The sequence below is a fragment of the Podarcis melisellensis genome (assembly GCF_964234715.1).
Source record: "Podarcis melisellensis genome assembly, chromosome: 5".
NCBI lineage: Eukaryota > Metazoa > Chordata > Lepidosauria > Squamata > Lacertidae > Podarcis > Podarcis melisellensis.
In genome coordinates this window covers 77,124,452-77,146,723 of record NC_138537.1, presented here as the reverse complement: position 1 = coordinate 77,146,723, position 22,272 = coordinate 77,124,452, and the positions used below count along the sequence as shown (strand labels likewise).

The 22,272-nt window shown below is 42.9% G+C and overlaps 1 protein-coding gene across 2 annotated transcripts in view; it reads left to right on the top strand.

Moving 5' to 3' along the window:
- Positions 1-12,750: 12,750 nt before the first annotated feature.
- The window catches only part of CDHR1 (cadherin related family member 1), a 56,481-nt gene continuing 46,959 nt past the window's right edge, over positions 12,751-22,272 (top strand). For both annotated transcript variants that reach the window (XM_081913552.1, XM_081913553.1), the window contains exons 1-6: positions 12,751-13,048; positions 13,805-13,900; positions 16,463-16,608; positions 17,646-17,696; positions 20,161-20,250; positions 21,064-21,150. In XM_081913552.1, coding sequence (XP_081769678.1) covers positions 12,760-13,048; positions 13,805-13,900; positions 16,463-16,608; positions 17,646-17,696; positions 20,161-20,250; positions 21,064-21,150 — 759 coding nt within the window. In that variant the 5' untranslated portion in view covers positions 12,751-12,759. The remainder of the gene's footprint in view (positions 13,049-13,804; positions 13,901-16,462; positions 16,609-17,645; positions 17,697-20,160; positions 20,251-21,063; positions 21,151-22,272) is intronic.

Here is a 22,272-nt window from a genome sequence, read left to right as displayed (position 1 = left end):
TACAGCACGGAGGCAACTTTTGCATATAGCCCACAAATTCTCAATGGGATTTACATCTGTGGAATTCCCTGGTCAATCAAGTACCTGTACTTGCTGCTCTGTCATGAATTTCTTCACCACTTTCGATGTGTGACAGGGGGCTAGGTCCTGCTGCAATATCCCAGTACCGCCAGGATACTTCTTTTCCAGCTCGAATAACTCTCTTTCGTGGAACCTCAATATATTGTGGTGCACACATCATTCCTTCTATTGGCTGTAGGCTTCCGACACCATAATGATCAACTGACTTTTTGTGTTTGTTTTGAGTACAGGATTATGAGTAAGATAGAAAACATGCTTTGTTTCAATTAATTTGCACAAGGGTGTATGTAACACAATGCAGGTCTACTCAAAAGTGAGTTCCAGGACTTACTTCCAACTGTGGCATGTTTGCAGACCTTTTATTAGATTTCCTTCTGAGTAAAGCAGTTTCAGTACTGGGGAATTCTACACGGCAATGAATGGCCTTTAAGCACTTATCTCTGTGATTCACTCACTTTCATTTCATGGTGTGGGTGGGGTGAACTTTCGATATGCTCCCATTATTGCTAAGCAATTACAGTAGTTCAAAAACTAACCAGCAGAGGGCTGCCGAATCCAGAAGTATGAGCAACCCCATTGCCCTGACCCACTTTAAAGGTAAAGGTACCCCTGTCCGTACGGGCCAGTCTTGACAGACTCTAGGGTTGTGCGCTCATCTCACTCTAGAGGCCGGGAGCCAGCGCTGTCCGCAGACACTTCTGGGTCACGTGGCCAGCGTGACGAAGCTGCATGTGGCGAGCCAGCGCAGCACATGGAAACACCATTTACCTTCCCGCTGGTAAGCGGTCCCTGTTTATCTACTTGCACCTGGAGGTGCTTTCGAACTGCTAGGTTGGCAGGCGCTGGGACCGAACGACGGGAGCGCACCCCGCCGTGGGGATTCGAACCGCCGACCATGCGATCGGCAAGTCCTAGGTGCTGAGGTTTTACCCACAGCGCCACCCGCGTCCCCTGACCCACTTTACAACAAACATATTTGTGGCATGCTTGCAGATTGAATGATCTTGGTCAGACTGCACTGGCTACCAATTAGTTTCCGGGTCCAATTCAAAGTGCTAGTTTTAAGCTATAAAACCTTAAATGGCCCAGGACTGCAATACCTCAAGGACTGCCTCTTTACATATGAACCTACTCAGACCCTGATCATCTTCTGAGGCCCTTCTTTGTGTGCCTTCTCCACGAGAAGTCCAGAGGGTGGCAACACGAGAATGGGCCTTCTCTGCAGTGGCTCCCCATCTGTGGAATGCTCTCCCCAGGGAGGTTCGCCTAGTGCCTTCATTATACACCTTTAGCCATCAGGCAAAAACGTTCCTTTCGCACCAGGCCTTTGGATGATCTAATTGACATCCTATATGCCCTTTTAAAATGTGGCTCTTTTTTGAGGGGGGGGTTATTGGGCTGTTGTTGTCTTTATTTTGATTATTTTGTTGTTTGGTATTTTGATTTTGTTTTGTGAACCTGAGACCTCCGGGTATAGGGTGGTATAATAATAATAATAATAATAATAATAATAATAATAATAATAATATGAAAAGCACCCTACAAACCCATCATGCCCTTCAACGTATCTCCAATGAAAATACGGATGTCCTAAATAATAATAATAACAATAATATGCACGTGTTCAAATAAAAAGAAAGTGGATTTGCTCCTTATGGGTACTTGGTGCCTCCCTCACAAAAAAAATTATCTCTTTATATTATGTATATTTGTAAATAAACAGCTATCATGAAAAACACCCTACAAGCCTATCATACCCTCCAACATTTCTCCAATGAAAATAGGGATTTCCTATTAACAACCACCACCACAACAGTACTATTTATACCCTGATCATATGACTGGGTTGTCCCGGCCACTCTGGGTGACTTCCAACATATATAAAAACATATGAAAACATTAAACGTTAAAAAACCCTCCCTATACAAGGCTGCCTTCAGATAGTGCGGGGGTCAGATAACTCCATATCTTCCAACATTTCTCCAGTGAAATAGGGACATCCTAAGGAAAAGCAGAACATTATGGGATTGGATCAGAAACCAGGACAGCTTCTGTAAATCTGGGGCTGTCCCAGGAAAATAGGGGCACTTGGAGGGTCTGTCCTAGGCATGGGAGTAACAACTTTTGGAGTTAGTGGGGCTGCACTTTCCCTCTTGTTTTTCTCTTCAGTGGGAAATAAGGTCCTGTATCAAATGTCTCTAGCACTTTCTACTGTTTTGGGGAAGTGGAGGAGCCATGCATGAAACACAGACATACTGTGGTACCTCAGTTCTCGAACATCTCCGTTGACGAACGTTTCGGAACTCAAATGCTGAAAACCTGGAAGTAAATGCTTCTATTTTCAAACACGCCTCAGAAGTTGAATGGCTTCCACTGTGTGTTTTTCAATTTTCTCCATTGAACTTGCAGACAGCCCTTTGTGCCTCAGTTGTCGAATGTTTTAGAACTCGAATGGTCTTCTAGAACGGATTACGTTTGAGAACCGAGGTACCATTGTACTTGTTCTGGCTGCAACTCTTTTTTTCAATTGAACCACTGGCTTCAACTGATACAAGGTTTATGTATTTTCTTGCATGTTTTAATGCACAAGCACATTTGTGAAAAGCCTTTAGCCACTTAATCTGGCCTGAAAATTGACTGTAGAAACTAGAATTCAGTGCAGCAGTCGGAAGAAAGCTAAACATCTCTGTTAATGAGTCATACTGTTGAACCTCGTTTCCCGTCAGTATCTTCAGTTGCGGGGGAAGGCTTAGTTCACAATTTCCCTTTGACTCACCTTCTGCCTGGCAAGGGATAAGAACATGGATTTGCCGCGTGATAATCCTCTCATAAGCACAATGCCATCTGTCCTCCTTACCAAAGTGTAAGTGGAGAAATCAGGTCACCCTGTGGCAGCACAAACAGGCAGATCCCACGACTGCACGGCCATTTTGATTTCTGTGGTGTGGCAGGCCGACTCGGAGCCGTGTCTCTGTGTGTGCATTCCATCCCATCATACTCTGATGACCAATGAATACAACATACATATAATAATAATATTTTTATTAGATTTTCTATTTTACAATTTTAAATACTCAAACATCCTTACAATATCAATGATTTCCCTTCTTCTCTTTCCTTGGTTCGTTTTACATACCATAAATCCCTGCATATTTTACATAAACTAAACCATCCATTAATCCATTATTACATCCAACAAAACTTATTTACACTGTTGAATTTATCTTAATGCTGCCATCATTTTCAAGCATACAGTCATACCTTGGAGAAAACGGAATCCGTTCCGGAAGTCTGTTTGACTTCCAAAACGTTTGAAAACCAAAGCACAGCTTCTGATTGGCTGCAGGAAGCTCCTGAATTCAATTGGAAGCCATGGAAGCCCTGTCAGATGTTCCAAAAATAGTTTGCAAACCAGAACATTCATTTCTGGATTTGTGGCGTTTGAGAATTAAGCTGTTCAAAAACCAAGGTACGACTGTACACAATTTCCCCCCATTTATTCAATAAACATTTTCCAATCTTCTTTAAACATATGTTTTTCTTGTTCTCTTATTCTATATGTTAAGTCTGCAAGATGGGCATATTCCATCAGCTTAAGTTGCCATTCTTCTTTAGCTGAGACCTCGCTCATTTTCCATTTTTGGACTATCAAAACATGGGCCACAGTAGTAACATACATAAATAACCTTTTTTGACACCTGGGAATTGACAACTTTGGATGTTTTGTAGTATGACTGTAAACTTAAATATGTAAAACCAAACATAAATAAATTATTAAATAAAAAACCCTACGCTCTTCCCAGAGATAAAGGGACCCCTGACCGTTAGGTCCAGTCGTGGACGACTTTGGGGTTATGGCGCTCATCTCTCTCTATAGGCTAAGGGAGCCAGTGTTTGTCTGCAGACAGCTTCCGGGTCACATGGCCAGCATGACTAAGCTGCTTCTGGCGAACCAGAGCAGTGCACGGAAACGCCGTTTACCTTCCTGCCGGAGTGGTACCTATTTATCTACTTGCACTTTGACGTGCTTTCGAACTGCTAGGTTGGCAGGAGCTGGGACCAAACAACGGGCGATCACCCCGTCACAAGGATTCAAACTGCCAACCTTCTGATCAGCAAGTCCTAGGCTCAGTGGTTTACACTCAAAAGAGTCAAGTAGTAACATTGCTGCTATTAAGTTGTGGAAAAGTCCAGGGTGAATCCTTGTTCCTGGCATGCTACATTTGATTTGTAGCCAAAGCATTTTCAGCTCTTTCATGATGCTACAGGAAGATTACACTTGCTGCTTATGTTTGCAAATGAGTGCCTTGGAGCACGCACAGAGTGCCTGTCCCTAATTGCTGACAGTCTGCAAGTCCTTCTATTTGTGTATTTATTTATTTATCTCATCTATCCCGCCTCACAAGGCAGCGTTTGAGATTAGAAGTTTAAAATTAACATTTTGTTGTGAAAGTGAAAAAGGTTAGAATACATTAAAATGAATATTAAACAGTGGTCATAAAGCCCTTAATTGATCTACAGAATGGGTAAAAAGCCGAATAGGCAAAAAGGCGTTGTAAAAACTGCAATATTCAATTCCATCTCCTGGTCAACTGCATGCACAGATGGATTGGCTAACAGTACAATTAATGGCACAATTGCACACCCTTGCCTGCACAATTTGTTTTTAAGAGAAACTTTTACTTTCCAGACCGCAGTACGTTTGTCCAGCTTCTGTCATGGCTGATGAAATTCATAAAACAGCAGCTGTAAATGTATTTTATGAGCAACAGGTAAATAGCGCCAGAGGGGCAGAGCCAGTGCCATATAGAAAATAAGATGTTGACTGAGTGAAGGAACTGCAATCAGAGGCTTAATCAGAGTTTCCAACCTTTTGAGTCCCTTGGCTAACTACATTCCTTCTGTGGCACCTCTGTGGGGCTCAGGGGCCCAGTTATGTCACCCCTTGCCTGCAGAGCTGGCAGCCTCTCACGTTTTTTTCGAACACCCTCAGCCTTCCTCTCCTTGGGAGTCCTCTGGACAGCTGCTGCCACCACCCCTGGTCTCTGAGCCACCCCCCACCCCCAAAAGAAGTATTTCCTCTCTCCCCCACAGGGGCCTGAGACTTGTCTGTCCATTCCCATCAGCAAGGGCTGGCAGACTGGCTGGTTGGGCTCCCTTGCCCACTTACTTGCTTGTTTACTCCCAAGGCCGCCTCAGCTTCTTGCAACCAGCACCCCCTGGCCAGTCCCAGAGGCTCCATTCGCCTGCAGAGCTTGTAGCCAGGGCTGCTGCAACAAACAGCCAAGCAAACCTTTGGGAGGCAGAGATGTCACAGGGCATCAGTGGAGGGAGGGAAGGAACAAGGGACAGAGGCCAGTGTTGCCCGTGGCACCCCTGACCATCATTCATGGCACCTCAGGGTACCATAGCAACCTAGTCTAAATAACAGTGCAATCCTTCTCTCTCTCTCTCTCTCTCTCTCTCTCTCTCTCTCTATATATATATATATATATATTGTCCAGTAGCACCTTAGAGACCAACTAAGTTTGTTCTTGGTATAAGCTTTCGTGTGCATGCACACTTCTTCAGAGACCAGTGCAATCCTATGCATGTCTACTCAGACGTAAGCCCCGCTAAGGCTAATGAGATGTATTTGCCTTTGCATGTAGAATTGCAGCCAAAGCTTGCCTAGATTTGACACTCACACTCACCTACCCACTCCAGAGCTCTGGATATTGTTGTTGTTGTTGTTTTTCAAAATTTAAATTTACATTCAAACATAAAATAAAATCATAAATGGTAGAATTCTCTGAATTCACAGACTTCCATCCTCCGCTCCATGGATGATGATGATGATGATGATGATGATGATAATAATAATAATAATAATAATAATAATAATAATAATAATAATAATTTATTTATTTATACCCCGCCCATCTGGCTGGGCTTCCCCAGCCACTCTGGGTGGCTTCCAAAAAAATATCAAAATACTGTAATACATCAAACATTAAAAGCTTCCCTAAACAGGGCTGCCTTCAGATGTCTTCTAAAAGTCTGGTAGTTTTTGTTCTCTTTGGCATTTGGTGGGAGGGCGTTCCACAGAGAGGATGCCACTACCAAGAAGGCCCTCTGCCTGGTTCCCTGTAACTTGGCTTCTCGCAGTGAGGAAACCGCCAGAAGGCCCTCGGGGCTGGACCTCAGTGTCCGGGTAGAATGATGGGGATGGAGACGCTCCTTCAGATATACTGAACCGAGGTCATTAAGGGCTTTAAAGGTCAGCACCAACACTTTGAATTGTGCTCAGAAACGTACTGGGAGCCAATGTAGGTCTTTCAAGACCGGTGTTATGTGGTCTCGGCGGCTGCTCCCAGTCACCAGTCTAGCTGCCACATTCTGGATTAGTTGTAGTTTCCGGGTCACCTTCAAAGGTAGCCCCACGTAGAGCACATTGCAGTAGTCCAAGCGGGAGATAACCAGAGCATGCACCACTCTAGCGAGGCAGTCTGCAGGCAGGTAGGGTATCAGCCTGCGTTCCAGATGGAGCTGGTAAACAGCTGCCCTGGACACAGATTTGACCTGTGCCTCCATGGACAGCTGTGAGTCCAAAATGACTCCCAGGCTGCACACCTGGTCCTTCAGGGGCACAGTTACCCCATTCAGGACCAGGGAGTCCTCTACACCTGCCCGCCTCCTATCCCCCAAAAACAGTACTTCTGTCTTGTCAGGATGCAACCTCAATCTGTTAGCCACCATCCATCCTCCAACCACCTCCAGACACTCACACAGGACCTTCACCGCCTTCACTGGTTCTGATTTGAAAGAGAGGTAGAGCTGGGTATCATCTGCATACTGGAGTCCTCTTGTCAACATTTTTCACTGCATATCATGTTTTCCTCTAAATTTTTCATAGTATTCTATTTAAATCCATAGTTCTTTTCACATTGCAAGTGTTATTTCAATCGTGCTAATGTTTTTAACTGTTTACAGTGTTCTTTTAAATATATTACAAACTTTTCCCAGTCTTTATTAAAGTTTTTGCTATCTTGGTTTCTGGTTTTTCCTGTCATTTTGGCCATCTCTGCATAGTCCAACAGTTTTGTTGTCCTCTCTTCTTTTGTAGTTATTTTATCTTCCTTCCATCTTTGGTCTAGAAGCATCCGGGCTGCTGTTGTCACGTACAAAAACAATCTTTTGTACTCCCTTGGTATCTCTGCACCTACAATTCCTAATAAAAAGGCTTCTGGTTTTTTTAAAACATATGTTATTTTAAAGATCTTTTTCAACTCATTATATCTCATTTCCCAATATGCTTCTATTGCCTTACAGGTCCATCACATACGATAAATGGTGCCCTCTTTATCCTTGCATTTCCAACACATATTTGAAGTATTCTTATACATCTTTACTAATTTACTGGGAGTCAAATACCATTTATACATCATTTCCATATAGTTTTCTTTCAATGTACTGCATGCAGTAAATTTCAAATCCTCTCTCCAGAGTTTCTCCCATGAAGAGAGTTGAATATTATAGCCAAAATCCCTTGCCCAATGTATCATTACCACTTTAACCTCTACATATTTAGTGTACCATTCTAACAACATCTTATGCATTTTAGACAATATTTTTACCTTATTTTCCAAGCTCTGGATTGTATATTCCAGAGTATTTCTGAGCCCATTCTCTGTGGCTTATATTACAAATGCAGCCATGCCGATTCCTCGAACCCAAAGCCACTGCATGACTTTTGGGTCTACCAAAGGACACAAATTTGCCTGTCCGCCAAACAGCTACTTGTTCAGGAACTGCCACGCCACTGTTTCCAATGTATTGATCCATTTCCTTTTTCTCTCTCATTGGGCAGCTGCTTATGTAATGCCTTTTTACGGCTGACAGGGTGAGTAAATTAGGCTTGTGCTGATCTTGTTGCATTCAGTCAGCCATAGACCTAATAAAGTGGACATCCATCATCTGCTGGCAGAGCCCAGAGGCGCCATCGTTTTGTTCCAGCTAGAGCATGGAGACCCAAGTCATGCACTCGTAAGCCTCTGATGCCCTAGCTCAAGAGCCGAGAGGATTGCTGCACATTGCACATCGTAACCCTTTCCTTACCCTTTACAGAATGACAGATGGGGATCCAGTGGGAAAGTAAAAAGCAGAAATAAAACAAAACATGAAAGCTTTCTAGAGAGACAGAGACCTCATTCTCCTTTTTGCTCCCAGGTATCCCTGCCACTTACATGGGTGGCGCTGTGGGTTAAGCCACAGAGCATAGGGCTTGCCAATCAGAAGGTCGGCGGTTTGAATCCCCACAACAGGGTGAGCTCCTGTTGCTCGGTCCCTGCTCCTGCCAACCTAGCAGTTCAAAAACACGTCAAAGTGCAAATAGATAAATAGGTACCGCTCCAGCGGGAAGGTAAACAGTGTTTCCGTGCGCTGCTCTGGTTCACAGAAGCGGCTTAGTCATGCTGGCCACATGACCCAGAAGCTGTACGCCGGCTCCCTCGGCCAATAAAGCGAGATGAGCGCTGCAACCCCAGAGTCAGTCACGACTGGACCTAATGGTCAGGGGTCCCTTTACCTTTATCTTATCCCTGCCACTTAAAGCTGAATGATGCTTTATTATTTACAATTTATGTAGTAATGTTTGGTGAACATGTTGCTTTACAGATGAGCAAAATGGCCAGTGCCTTCCTGAGGATCTTAGAAATCTAACAGCCAAGGTAAAAAGGTAAAAAGGCAAAGGACGCCTGGACGGTTAAGTCCAGTCAAAGGCGGTTATGGGGTTGCGGCGTTCATCTTACTTTCAGGCCAAGGGAGACGGTGTTTGTCCACAGACAGTTTTCCAGGTCATGTGGCCAACAGGACTAAACTGCTTCTGGTACAACGGAACACCGTGATGGAAATCAGAGTGCAAGGAAACTCCATTTACCGGTACCTTCCCGCCACAGCTGTACCTATTTATGTACTTGCACTGGCATGCTTTCAAACTGCTAGGTTGGCAGATGTTTTGAGACTGCAATTCCCATCATCCCTGACCACTGGTCCTGTTAGTTAAAGATGATGGGAGTTGTAGTTCCAAAACATCTGGAGGGCCGAGTTTGGGGGTGCCTGGTGTTATACATGGATAGTGCATAGGGTGGACGTTTGATTGGTTGTCGCTGTGGCTGTCAATGACTTATTGGTTCCTGCGTCAATGGCTGGTGTTGATTGGCTGATGCTGTGGTAATTGGGCGGACGTTTGGCAGCTTCTGCCGGTGATGGGACAGACACGAGACTGATTTTTTGACGCGTGCAGGTGAGCAATTTTTTGCAATCCCCCCTTTAAAAAACTAACCAACCCTGAGTAATTGTTGAAAAAGTTCAACAACTCTGAGCCCATTTTCTAAAATTTGAGTCCCCCCAAATAGGGGGTGTCTTATGTATGGGGGCATCTAATACACGGAAAAGTACGGCAAATCCACCAGTAATATGTTATTTTTGCATCAGTGACATGTCTCAGAATACATCCTCAAAACACCCCAAAACCCAGTCTGGAGGGACTCTTAATGATAGTGGGGTTAGCCCAGTCGATAGAGCATGAAACTCTTAATTTCTGGGTTATGGGTTTGAGCCCCACATTGGGGAAAAATTCCAGTATTGCAGAGGGTTAAACTAGATGACGCTCATGGTCCCTCCGAACTCTTAATTCTATGATTGTCTGCCTCCAACCCTGCGTCGTATCTAGTTCCACCTTGAGAAAAATCTTTGCTCCTCATTTCTAGAAAGTAGGGAAATGTATACTTGGGCTAAAACCACAGTTGTTTACAAATGATTTTGCCCCTAGTGAAAGTAGTTTAAAATCCAGTCATAACAGCAGACCATTTTGCATCCCTGAGGGGAGAAAGTGCCTCTGCATTTCTAGGTTATGATCAGATAAAGAATGTCACAAAGTCTCAGCAGAATGGATTTTGTTTCCACGGCAATCCACAATATTGACTAGGGGTACTTTCTGTTTATCAGGCTCAGATTGGGCCAGATTGAGTTTTGTGGAAAATATTTATTTGGCAATTACTGCCAGTTGGATCATAAAAATGTATACTTTATTGGAGGGTTGTTGTTTTGTGTTTTTGGAGGGGATCATGGTTTTATTTGGAACTAATTGGAATAAGATGGTTTTTATCACAGTGGCATCACTGAGCAAAATCAAAAATCAACCAGCTTTAGCACTCGTATTTACTCTCCCTTTTTTAAAAAACCTCATTTTGCCAAAAAAGAAAAAAGAAATTCTAAACCTGTGAAAGTGACAGAGATGGGGGTGGGGCTTGGAATTCCTTTGACAGACTCCAACTTCTGCAGCCTTCCTCTCTACCTGTTTCTGCAATGTGAATATGTTTTTCAAAGAAAGCATGCTTTTAGAGTATCCCTAAATTTGCACACCTCATAGTGGATGTGAAATACGGATGGACAAAGTAGACCCATTTTGGAATTTTCAGTTTGTGCTTTCGCATACTGCAAGAAAAGAGATGTGGATCCATAATTCTTGTAACCCTGAGATATGGAACCCCATTCTAGCAAAGAGGATCTGGACGCATATGAAAGCAGGCTTCAGTTTTGTGGTATCATTCATAGAATCATAGAACTGTGGAGTTGGGAGGGATCCCCAGGTTCATCTAGCCCAGCGGTTCTCAACCTGTGGATCCCTAGATGTTGTTGGACTACAACTCCCATCGTCCCTGACCACTGGTCAAGCTGGCTAGAAATGATGGGAGTTGAGAAACACTGATCTAGCCCAACCCATGCACATGGATGTTGCATGCAGCATTCCTCAGTCGGATCAAGGAACCAGAGCTTCAAATTGCTGGAGAAATGGATTCAAGAGCTGCTGAAAGTTGAAACTACTAGAGCAGGGATGTCCAACAGGTAGAGCGTGATCTATTGGTAGATTGTGGGGTGATCGTGGTAGATCATGGGACCCACCACAAAAAAGCTCAACAACTTTGACTTTCTAAAAAACGCTGAACAACTTCTTTTACCTGCTCCAAAAAGCTCAACAACTTTTTGTAGATCACTGCCAGTTTTTTTTTTTTTTATAGTCGGAGTAGATCTCAGTTTCTTGGAAGTTGGACATGTCTGTAGGCAGCAGAGTCAATTTGCTTCGTGCCAACTTTTCACCTACCTTCCAATTCCTGTTTCAAAAGTCTGTATTTTGGGACTGTCCTGAAGTAACTACGAGTAAATATAGTACACACCCACACCCATACACCCCACACACCCCAAATGAGAAAGGGGGGAAATCAGTGCGTCTTAAAGAAATTTCAAATGTATTATTAAACTGTAGTACGCAGTGGATAATTTTTAGCACACGGGCAATGAATGAGGATTGGCTTTTATTTTGGGGTTTGCTGAGTTTGCGGCTTGTGTTTTTAGCTTTGTATCATTTTCTGTCCATAATCCTCAGTCCTATTTAGATCCGTAGAAGCGTTAACAAGGAAGGTGTTGCAGAACAGAGCTCACCTCCAGGTATGGTGGTGATATTTTGTTATGCTTCCTATGTGCTATAACACCTCTTGCTGTGGGTGCGACATCGAGAGAGTGACTTGGAACAATCCGCGGGCGAACAGCTTTGTGTGGTTTGGTTGCTAGAGAGATGCGTCACTGCAAAGTGGACCAAATCCGTATGTCCTCTCCTGCATTGATATGAAACACAAAAGCAATACACTTTTTTGTTGAAGGTGTAAGCAATATTACTGCACCCAGGGGCCTGAGGACTTTGGGCAGGCAGGTTTATTCTTCATAACGGCACAATGCTTTCTCCATTCAGCCTAACTCCTAGCAATTGTGCTATTTGGTGCAAACTCTAATGATTTAGTCCCATCTAAAAAAAAAAAATCAAGTCATTTTCTCATTGCTCCCACCCCCTTAAATCCAAATTTGGAGAGCCCTGTTTAAGGCTGCAATCCCTTTGAACTCAGTCTGACACTTTCAGTCGCAGAATGGGGCCTATTAAATCATTTATGAAGCACTTTTTTCAAGCTAGAGGTACAAATTTGGGTGACAAGTGCTTTAGTTTAGCCCTTGATTTAATGAATTACATTATGTTAATAAGTGCTTCATAGAACCCTAGAATTGCAGAGTTGGCAGGGACCACAAGGATCATCTAATCCAACCCCTTGCAGTGCAGGAATCTTCAAAATGATATTTTAAAAAACACCACAGTTTTCTTTCTATCAAACATAAAGTGAAATGAGAAACAAAAGCCCTGTTGTTTTTAAATGTTATCTATATTGGTTATCCAATTGGTGGACTTATCAATCAAGTATTAGAAACCGAATACAAATTCAGTCTTGAAAATGTAGTAAAACAATTATCTAGATTAACGAGCACTTCTCTTCGTTACATTTACATCCATCCAGATTTCCTGGTTATAAGAATGCTACATGTTGCTGCTCACTCAGAAAGTCAAAGTTGATTTACTTTTGAGAATTTGTTCCATCAGCCTTTCGAGGGAGGTGAAAATTGTCCTTCCTTCCATTTCTGGAAAAAAGAAAAGCAAGGTTAGAAAAAAGAGGGAGAGGGATATTTCAAACCCCGGTTTTACCTTGTCTTTTCCAGATCTGGAAAATGTTTTATTGGGCGGTGTGAGTGCAGCGCACGACAATAACAGCCCCAGCAGAGAGTGATGTTGGTTCCTCCAAACTCTCTCGTAGAGAAATGAGTCCCAGAGCTCCCTGCAAAGTAATTGGTCTAATTAGGTGGAAGGAAGGAGCGCCTTTAAATTCCTCGGAAATTAAGACGCGTCATCCACTTAACATCTTAACATCTGCTCCTGCCTCTCCCCGCTGCACGGGGCTGAAGGACAGCTTACTGCCAGGTCTTTGGGGCCATATTTCCACCCACCTGCCCCCAAACTCAGAAGATACTGACCCTTGCTTTGGGGGGATGAAGCATCTATGGCAGCTGCCCCCATCTTTGTTTCTCAATTTGATACATGTCTGCCTGGGTAAGTACAACAAACCTCTTGGCTCCTTAAGAAACTATAGGACAGCAACGTACGCCTAAGCTTTGTTAGTAATCCTTCATAATGTGGCCTTGCAACTGTTTCTTGATAACTGTGTAAATAAATACTGCTTGCTAGCTGTCCCCCCTCCTCCTTACCCCCCCCCATTGTATTACCTGTAGCTCCAAGTGGGCTGTTATTCATTCTTGATCTGTGATTAGAATGATAACTAATTTCATTTCATTTTTACTTTTTTTTCTTTGAACTTTGCTGTTCTCTTGCAGCAAGTAAGTAATTATTTCATTATGGCTTCTTGATAGGCATCCCTGAAAATCAAAATGTTTTAGAATCTCCAATAGATTGCTTAGGGATCGCCTGGAGGTCAAAGATGCTCGTTTTGCAGTTAGTGAGCATTTAATGAAGGCTCATTCAACAAGCAGAAAACTTCAGACTGTCTGGTGGGATCCTGATTAATTCGTTTTCTGTGTGTTATATATACGGGTACATCTGTAATATGTTAACTGATTCATAGCCGTTTGTATTATTAACCAGATAGTACAGGATCCCTTAAATATGCCCATAAACTTTCTAAAATGTAGATGTGATCTATTAGCATAATTGGATATATTGTGAACTCAGATTATTCCCTTGAGGGTTGATCTTTGCTTTGTACTCAGAGGCAGGCGGGGTAGGAAATTCATCTGTTTGTGATCTAAAGAATGCTTTTGTTTTGGGTTCTGTTTTCTTTTCGACCTGCAGCTCAGGCGAATTACGCTCCCTATTTCTTCGACAATGGAGCTAGCAGCACTAACGGGAACATGGCACTTCTCAGCCTTTCGGAAGACACAGCTGTCGGTCAGTCTTACGATATGTCCCACTCCTTTTTAAAAATATGCTTGTTTCTTTTTCATGTGTTAAAAACTAAGAATACTCAGTCATATTTGTGCAGGTTGTGTCTACCTAAAAACTCTTCTTGTCTTTAATGTTGAAGACTTATCTATAAATGAAATGAGTTAAATGGGTCATTTGTGTAAGTAGCATTCATGTGCCTTCAAATGCATGTGTGTACGCTATTTTGGCTGTAATTTTGCACCACAAATGGCGACACTCAGCCAATTCAATGGGGCCTGTGTGAGCACTGTGATACAAGTGTTAGTAAGCCTGAATTTCCATTTCCATTGGCCCTGCACGCTTAAGCTTGTTTCTAGAACTTCCTTGCTGGAATGAGTTATCTATCTGGTACTTTTCACACAATTAACATACAAAGGATTTGTTATAGAGCAGGAAAATTACATTTGAATGGGTCAAATGCCTGACTTTCTTTAACCAGAAATTTGCCGGTTAGGGGACCAGAGTTTAATTTCTTTTAATCATTCTCTCATAAATCAGTCCAAACATGCCAGCCTTCCATATTTTGCCTATCCAAATTCCTTCACCAAAACCATGGCTGGCACCCATCACCAGCTTTCCCTTCCCAGGCTTGAGCACTCCTTAGGAGTTGAATGCCACCATCTAAGCCTCTATCCACCTGCCTACCCTCCAAAATGTTCCTTTCTTGTGCACATCTCTGCACTTTCCAGACATCCGGGCAAATTCCTTTTCTTCCTACACCGTGCCACCACCCATTCAGGCAAAGGGTAAGAAGCTAGGAAGAGTCATCTGGTCTGTCAGGACAACACAAGGATTATTCATCCATCCCTCCTCCCACCAACATGAGCGCAACGCTCACTCCCAGTAATAACTGTAGGTGGCCAATTCCGATTGGCTACGTGCGAAATCCTCTCGCTCACTACGCGATTCTTGATTGGCCAGGATCATGTGGCGAGAGAGAGAAAACAAAATGATGGAGGAGGGAGCAGAGAAGTGGATCACCCTGGCTGTGAACTGCCACAGAAAAAAAATGAAAATGCTACATAGACTGGGGGTCTTGTAAACATTTTGCACCCCCAAATTCCCCTCCCACTTTACCCCAAACTTTTTGTGGGCATTACTTGGATTTACGCCAAACTATGTCTAGGGTGGCTGGGGAAACCCAGCCAGATGAGCGTCGCAACCCCATAACCGCCTTTGACTGGACTTAACCATCCAGGGGTCCTTTACCTGTTTACCTTTCTTTTTACTTTCCCATTCCTACTGTACTTCCTATTTTCCCTTCTCACCTGTCCAGAGTTTTACCTTTTTCTTGGGCATTTCCTCAAGAGTTTTATTCAAGGCTTTTTGTTCAGCCGGAACTCACCAGAATTCAGTTCCTCTCAGCTAGCCGCCATTGCCATTCTAAGAGAACCAGGGAGGTGATAATGGCGAGTTCCAGCACCACTTTTTCTAGAAAAATAGCACTGGTTTTACTGCTCCTCACTGTACCCCTGATATATTGACTAGGTAGGTAGATTAATGCCAAGATTCAGTTTCAGCTCACAAATCATAATGGACCTAGGAAAAGGCTTTTGTTTCCCCCTTCCCCAAGGGATAAAGACTGCTGTGTTTGTTTCTGTTTCCATTTGCTGGCGTCCACAAAGATAAGACTAATTTTAAATTCACTTTTCTTTTCAGCAAGAGGAGGCAGAAATGCCAAATATAGATTATTTTTTAATTGGTGTTAATTCTGCGCTGAGAAGTGTTCCCCGGGTGCTAATGATATGGAGAGCTTGTGCTGAGAAAGGTGTAAAAATTATCAGCCAGACACGAAGCCTGATCTGAAGGAGAAGCCTTAAAACCTTCCCATTTTAACATCCTATTAACATCCTGGCGTTCGCACAACCAGTGAAACATCAGTTGATATCAGCTTGGGGGAGGGAGGCATGGAAGAGCAGGGCTTTTGGTGCTTGTTTGCTTGCAAAACAACAAAACAAAACAAAAACACGAGAACTCCTTTAACACGCCAAAGGAAAAGTATCGAAATTTTGCACCCCTGACAATTTTGCACTCAGGGCAACTGCCCCAAGCTACAACACTGCCTCTCACTGCTTATGAAATACTGTGTTTTGATGCATTTCCCTCCAAACTAGTTTCAATATCAAATGAGAAAAAGAATGACCTAGGTTATTTCTTAAAGTCAGCAATGTACTTCAATTTTTTTTCCAAAAAAAAATGTTACTCCAGTGGAGCTTCAGTTGTCGAACGCTTCGGAAGTCGAATGTTTTGGCTTTTGAACACCGACAACCCAGAAGTGATTACTTCCATTTCTGAACACGCCTCAGAAGTCAAACAGCTTCCAAGGAGCATTCCTCCATTTTTACAATGGATTTTCCCGACCAGCAATTGCTCCTCGGTTGTCGAAAGTTTCGGAAGTCGAACGGTCTTCTGGAACGGATTATTCGACAACCGAGGTTCCACTGTATAACAATTGGAGTGGCTCTTCACAATACCCCCCCAAAAGCAATTTCTTTTCTACAAGGTGTCCTAATCTCTCTCTTTCAGGTACACACGTGTACACGTTAAATGGAACAGATCCCGAAGGGGATCCGGTAACCTATGGCATGACCTTTGAATCTGGGTCAAGAAAGTACTTTGCTATTGATGAAAACTATGGAAATGTTACACTGATTGAAGAGCTGGACCGTGAGGTACAGTGCAACAAAGCGGAATCTATTTGTGGTGTCGGGATCAATTTAAGATGGTTATTTGTGCCAGCTGTTTGTAGCTTAGTTCCCACTGAGCTGATAACCCCCTACCTGGGCTGTTCAATTAAATTTCGGGGGGGGGGGCACATAATCAAATTCATCTTTATAGAAAAAAAATCACACAAAGGGAGCTAGGGAGAAGTTTAAGTTTAAGCCCATCTCCCTGACATGCTCTTTACTCTGTGCAAAGATTTTGTTTTCTTTTAGGGAGGAATATTCAACCATATGATCATCTACCTGTGGTCCAAAATGGTTCGGTCCAGACACAGGTTTATTGCCTCCAGTGAAAATTTAGGGCCATATCTATCAGTCGTAGGACAACTGGTTATACCATCCATTAATTTAGGGGACAAAATGAGTATATGATATCAGTATGAAGCAAATGGCAGAAATAACGATAATTTTTTAGCCTCATTTTCAGCTTTTAAAACATGGAATTTAAAATTTGGGTAATTTGGGTTTATTGCAAACTTCCTAATATTTGTAAAGAATAGTTGCGGTATAATGTTTCACATAAATAAACATGCTAAAAGTAAAATGTTAGTAAACATAATTATGTCCACCAAAGGGATGTTTCCAAGAAGTCCACAAATTGAAAGCAAACTCCATATATTTGAAAGGTTACTCTACAAAACAGTTATAGTCAATGTGGATATTTACTCAGAATTAATTCCTGAATTCAGTTGGGCTTACTCCACAATAAGTGCACACATGAACTTGCCCGCACTTACTTGGGAGTAAGCCCCATTGAACTCAATAGATCATACATTTAAGCAGACATCTCTAGGTTTCTGCTGTTAATGGTCTCCTAACTCTTTTCTTCAAACAGAGTTATGTGTTACTTATTTAGCCAGCTAAAATAATACTACGTAGAAAGCAAGCAAATATTTGATAAATGTTGTATTTTTACACTTCTAAAAGTATGAGCCTTAGATCCCATCAACCCTGTGGACAACAATTCTTTTATTTTCTATTTTAAGAGAGAAGATGAGGTTGAAGTTGTCGTCAGCATCTCAGATGGCTTAAGTACGGTAAGTATTTCAAGAGAAAAGGGGTTGCCTATTCACTCTCTATTCTGTATCAGATAATGGAAAAGGAAACAGTTGCCATTCTCCTAACTGCCAAATCAACTGCTTGGATATTTTCAAGGGATAGATTGTGGGATGTGAGGAATCACCCCTAGGTTTTTTGGTTTATCTTATATATATTATATCAGGGGCTTTAAGTGTTTACAATGGTTTTTAAGATAAATTATAACCCACCCACCATTACAGATAGGTAGCCGTGTTGGTCTGCCATAGTCAAAACAAAAAAAATTCCTTCCAGTAGCACCTTAAAGACCAACTAAGTTAGTTCTTGGTATGAGCTTTCGTGTGCATGCACACGAAAGCTCATACCAAGAACTAACTTAGTTGGTCTTTAAGGTGCTACTGGAAGGAATTTTTTTTGTTTCCACCCACCATTAGTAGGACTGGAATAACACTTGTAGTTTAATGGTGAATTTTGGACATAATGGAGATGTAAAAGATTTGGATTATCATAAAAGATGCAGGAGGAAATGATTAATAATACAACTCAGAAAGGGGAGGAGGGAAGTCCAGGAGATTCTTCGGAATCTTGTTTTTATGTTGTATATTGGATATGTGACTGTAAAACTTTGATCTGAAAACCTAAGAAACATTTTTTTTAAAAAAATGCATTACCATATTTTTCGCTCTATAAGACGCACCAGACCATAAGATGCACCTAGTTTTTGGAGGAGGAAAGCAAGAAAAAAAATATTCTGCGCAGTGAAAGCAGCAATCCCTCTTGCTGTTCTGGCTTCTGGGATAGCTGTGCAGCCTGCATTTGCTCCATAAGACGCACACATTTCCCCTTACTTTTTAGGAGGGAAAAAGTGAGTTTTATAGAGCAAAAGATACAGTATATCGGGGCAGTCCCCTGGCTCTTAACCACCCTCCATATCTGTCTCAACCAGATCCTTGTAACTTAATCCCTCACTCAGACATGGGCATGACCAAGACTCCAAGAGTGGGTTGGCACATGTGCATCTGACTCATGAGTAGACACAGATAAACACATTATTTCCATATTAAGGTTTTCTTAGTGGGAATTGCATCTTGTGAACAAAAAAAAGGCACAATGTTCATCTGCACTGCATGGGGAAGTGGGTGAATGTTTAACTTCCTCACATTGGAGGGAAGCCCTCCCACATGTGGGGCTTTGAACCCTGGCCTGTAAATTGTTGGAAGAAAGAGGATAGAGATACACACACGCACACCCAAGGCTAGAAGCGTAAGTCCCTCAATGAAACAGATAGAATCAAAGAATCATAAAATTGTAGAGTTGCAAGGGACCTCGAGGATCGTCTAGTCCCATGGTTCCCAACGTGGTGCACACAGGGGGTTAGGGGGGCAATTTGATTTTTCAGGGAGACAATTTGAGAATGAGTTATTAACCTTTTTGCACTTCCTATGGTTCTAGGGGCCTCGTATACAGGGAGCCAGTGTGGTGTAGTGGTTAAGAGCGATGGACTCGTAATCTGGGGAACGGGGTTCACGTTTCCACTCCTCCACACGCAGCTGCTGGGCTAGTCACACTTCTCTGAGGTCTCTCAGCCCCACTCACCTCACAGAGTGTTTGTTGTGGGGCAGGGGAGGGAAAGAAGATTGTTAGCCACTTTGAGACTCCTTTGGGTAGTGATAAAACTGGATATCAAATCCAAACTCCTCCTCCTCTTCTTCTTCTTCTTCTTCTTCTACTACTACTACTACTATATAAATATACGGTATATTGCAACACACACATTTTTAAAATTTCTTAGTGACTTCTTCCTCAGTACAGTGGTACCTCGGTTTAAGTACTTAATTTGTTCCGGAGGTCCGTTCTTAACCTGAAACTGTTCTTAACCTGAAGCACTACTTTGGCTAATTGGGCCTCCTGCTGCCGCCGCGCTGCCAGAGCACGATTTCTGTTCTCATCCTGAAGCAAAGTTCTTAACCCGAGGTACTATTTCTGGGTTAGCGGAGTCTGTGTATGTAACCTGAAGCGTATGTAACCTGAGGTACCACTGTACTTCAACTGTCCTTTCGTTCTTTTATTTTTCTCTTTCATGGATGCCATGTTCTTTGGAAGCTTGTTTAGACCAAGTTAATAGTCTTTTAGGCTTCCTCCATGTGGACAGGACTTCATTTTTTGAATTATAAGAAATATATGTCACGGTGGGGGGCAGGATCAGGATTTTAGAGATGCTTAGGTGGGGCATGGCCAAAAAAAGGTTGGAGACCACTGGCCTTGTCCAACCCCCTGCAATGCAGGAATATGCAACTGTCCGATATGGGGATCAAAGCTGCCACCCTTGAGAAACTCTTGTTCTGATCCTAGTAGTTCTTAAAATGTTTGTCATTAGGGCTAAGATGCAGCCAAGTATGCATATGATCACTCCTTGGTATAAATCCACTTTCCTGTCTAAAACTGCATCATGTTCAACTTTAGGTGGCTGAGAAAGTCAGGATCCTTGTAACAGATGCTAATGACGAGAGCCCAGAATTTACCAACACACCATACATAGCCCAAGTCCTGGAGGTTGGTGAAACTTAACTCTGTCTTTTTAGCAAATGTAAATAGAGAGGAAATTGGGTTCGGCTACCCCATGAGATGAGCATGGCTGTAAGTTGTGCACTGGCTGCTTTTGTGGTAAGATTCAAGCAGTGTTGACATATGCAATTCCACTTCAAATGAAGGTTTCTGATGAGCTTTGCAATTTGACGATAATATGTCGTTATCCCTTGTCTTGAAAGAAAAGGTGTCATTATTTTATTTCATTTTTAAAGTAAGGTAAACAAAGTAATAACAACTACTACAAACTGCCTTGGGGACTGGGAGGTAGCATTTGGTGATTTCCTGGGCACTAGCCAATCAGTTACAGCTGCCCACAATCAGCTTCCCCAGGAAACTGCCCAAATCATTTTACAAGAGCTCAAAAAAGTAAGTTTGTATTGATCATTTTGAGAGCGTATCTAAAACTATTCCCACTGCTCTATAGAGGTTTCATCTGTCAAATGTTATGTCAGTTTTTACCCTGCCTTTCCAGAGACTTTCCCTAAGCTTCAGATTGTACACTTCAGTGCTCAGTGAAGAGTAAAAACAGCTGACATGGACATATTCTTCATTGCTCTGTGTCTCTCCTTGTTGCTGCTGTGATTTGGGGATGGATGGGGAAGGAATGAACTTGATTCTCTTTCCCCTTCTTCCTAATGCAATATCTCATTGTTCTCACTCTCTCTTTTTGCTTTCCTAACACATTACCTTCCCATCATAGGAGTATATTTATATTTTACTAATACCCCCTAATTTCTTATGCCCATCTCTGATTATGTTCTCTGTTTGGATTCACAGAACACACCTTCAGGCAGCAGCATCTTGAAAATTGAAGCCATAGACAGAGACACCGGTTCTGGGGGGAGCATAACCTACTTTCTGCAGGTAAATATTGACTTAGGTGTCTAGGCACCCCAGGAATAAGACAAAGAGTGGACTGGAAGCACTGGGAGCCACTTACCATATTTTTCGCTCCATAAGACGCACTTTTCCCCTCTTAAAAAGTAAGGGGAAATGTGTGTGCGTCTTAAGGAGTGAAAGCAGGTGGGAGGCTCTGCTCAGTGCTCCCTTTAAAGAGCCACGCGGAGGGAGAAGGGACTGACAGGCTGCCCTCTGTCACCTCCCAGAAAAGCCAGCAAGAGCCGCTGCCAGGCTCTGCTCAGCGCTCCCTTGTAAGGGCACCTTTCGTCGTTCTTCCGGCTTTGCTGGGAAGCCAGCAGAACAAGAGGCGCTGTGCTGCTATCGCTCTTGCTCTCGCTCTGCTGGCTTCAGTGAGAGCCGTGCAGTTTGCTCTGCTGGCTTCTCAGTGAAGCGGGGAGGAGCGATGGAAGGGTTTAAAGCAAGAGAAGCAAGAGCTGCTTACATGCTCTGCGCAGAATATATTTTTTCTTGCTTTCCCCCTCTAAAAACTAGGTGCGTCTTATGGTCAGGTGCATCTTATGGAGCGAAAAATATGGTAAAATCCATCTCATGGTGTCTGTTTGTTTGAGTACCTTCTGACTATAAAGAACATTAGAACTTCCATAATGATATAATGCAGGAATGAGGACCTTTGCCATTCCAGATATTATAGGATTGCAACTCCCATCAACCTCAGCCGCCATCCTCCAGTCAAGGATGATGGGAGTTGCAGTCCAACAACTTCTAGAGGGTCACAGGTTCCCCATCTATGAGCTCAGCTTGGTACAGCATGAGATAAAAATATTCTGAAATGATACTTGCAGGGCCAGGCTGTGCCCCCTCCGCCCAGGTGAGCTACCAGTAAAGGAGACCACACAGTTGAATGGGATCAAATCAGGCCACAACTTTATTGACTGCAGATGAAGTGGTTCGGCATAGGCATCGAGTAAGCATTTATTTCCAGGCTGCCTACCAGAATTGACATCAGCATCAACGCCGGCAGCGGGGGTTCCTACGACTTACATCAAATAGGGGGATCCCCTCAGGGATCACCACCTCTAGGACCACTGAGGCCCAAGCCCCTTGTCTGGCTAAATGGACAGAAGT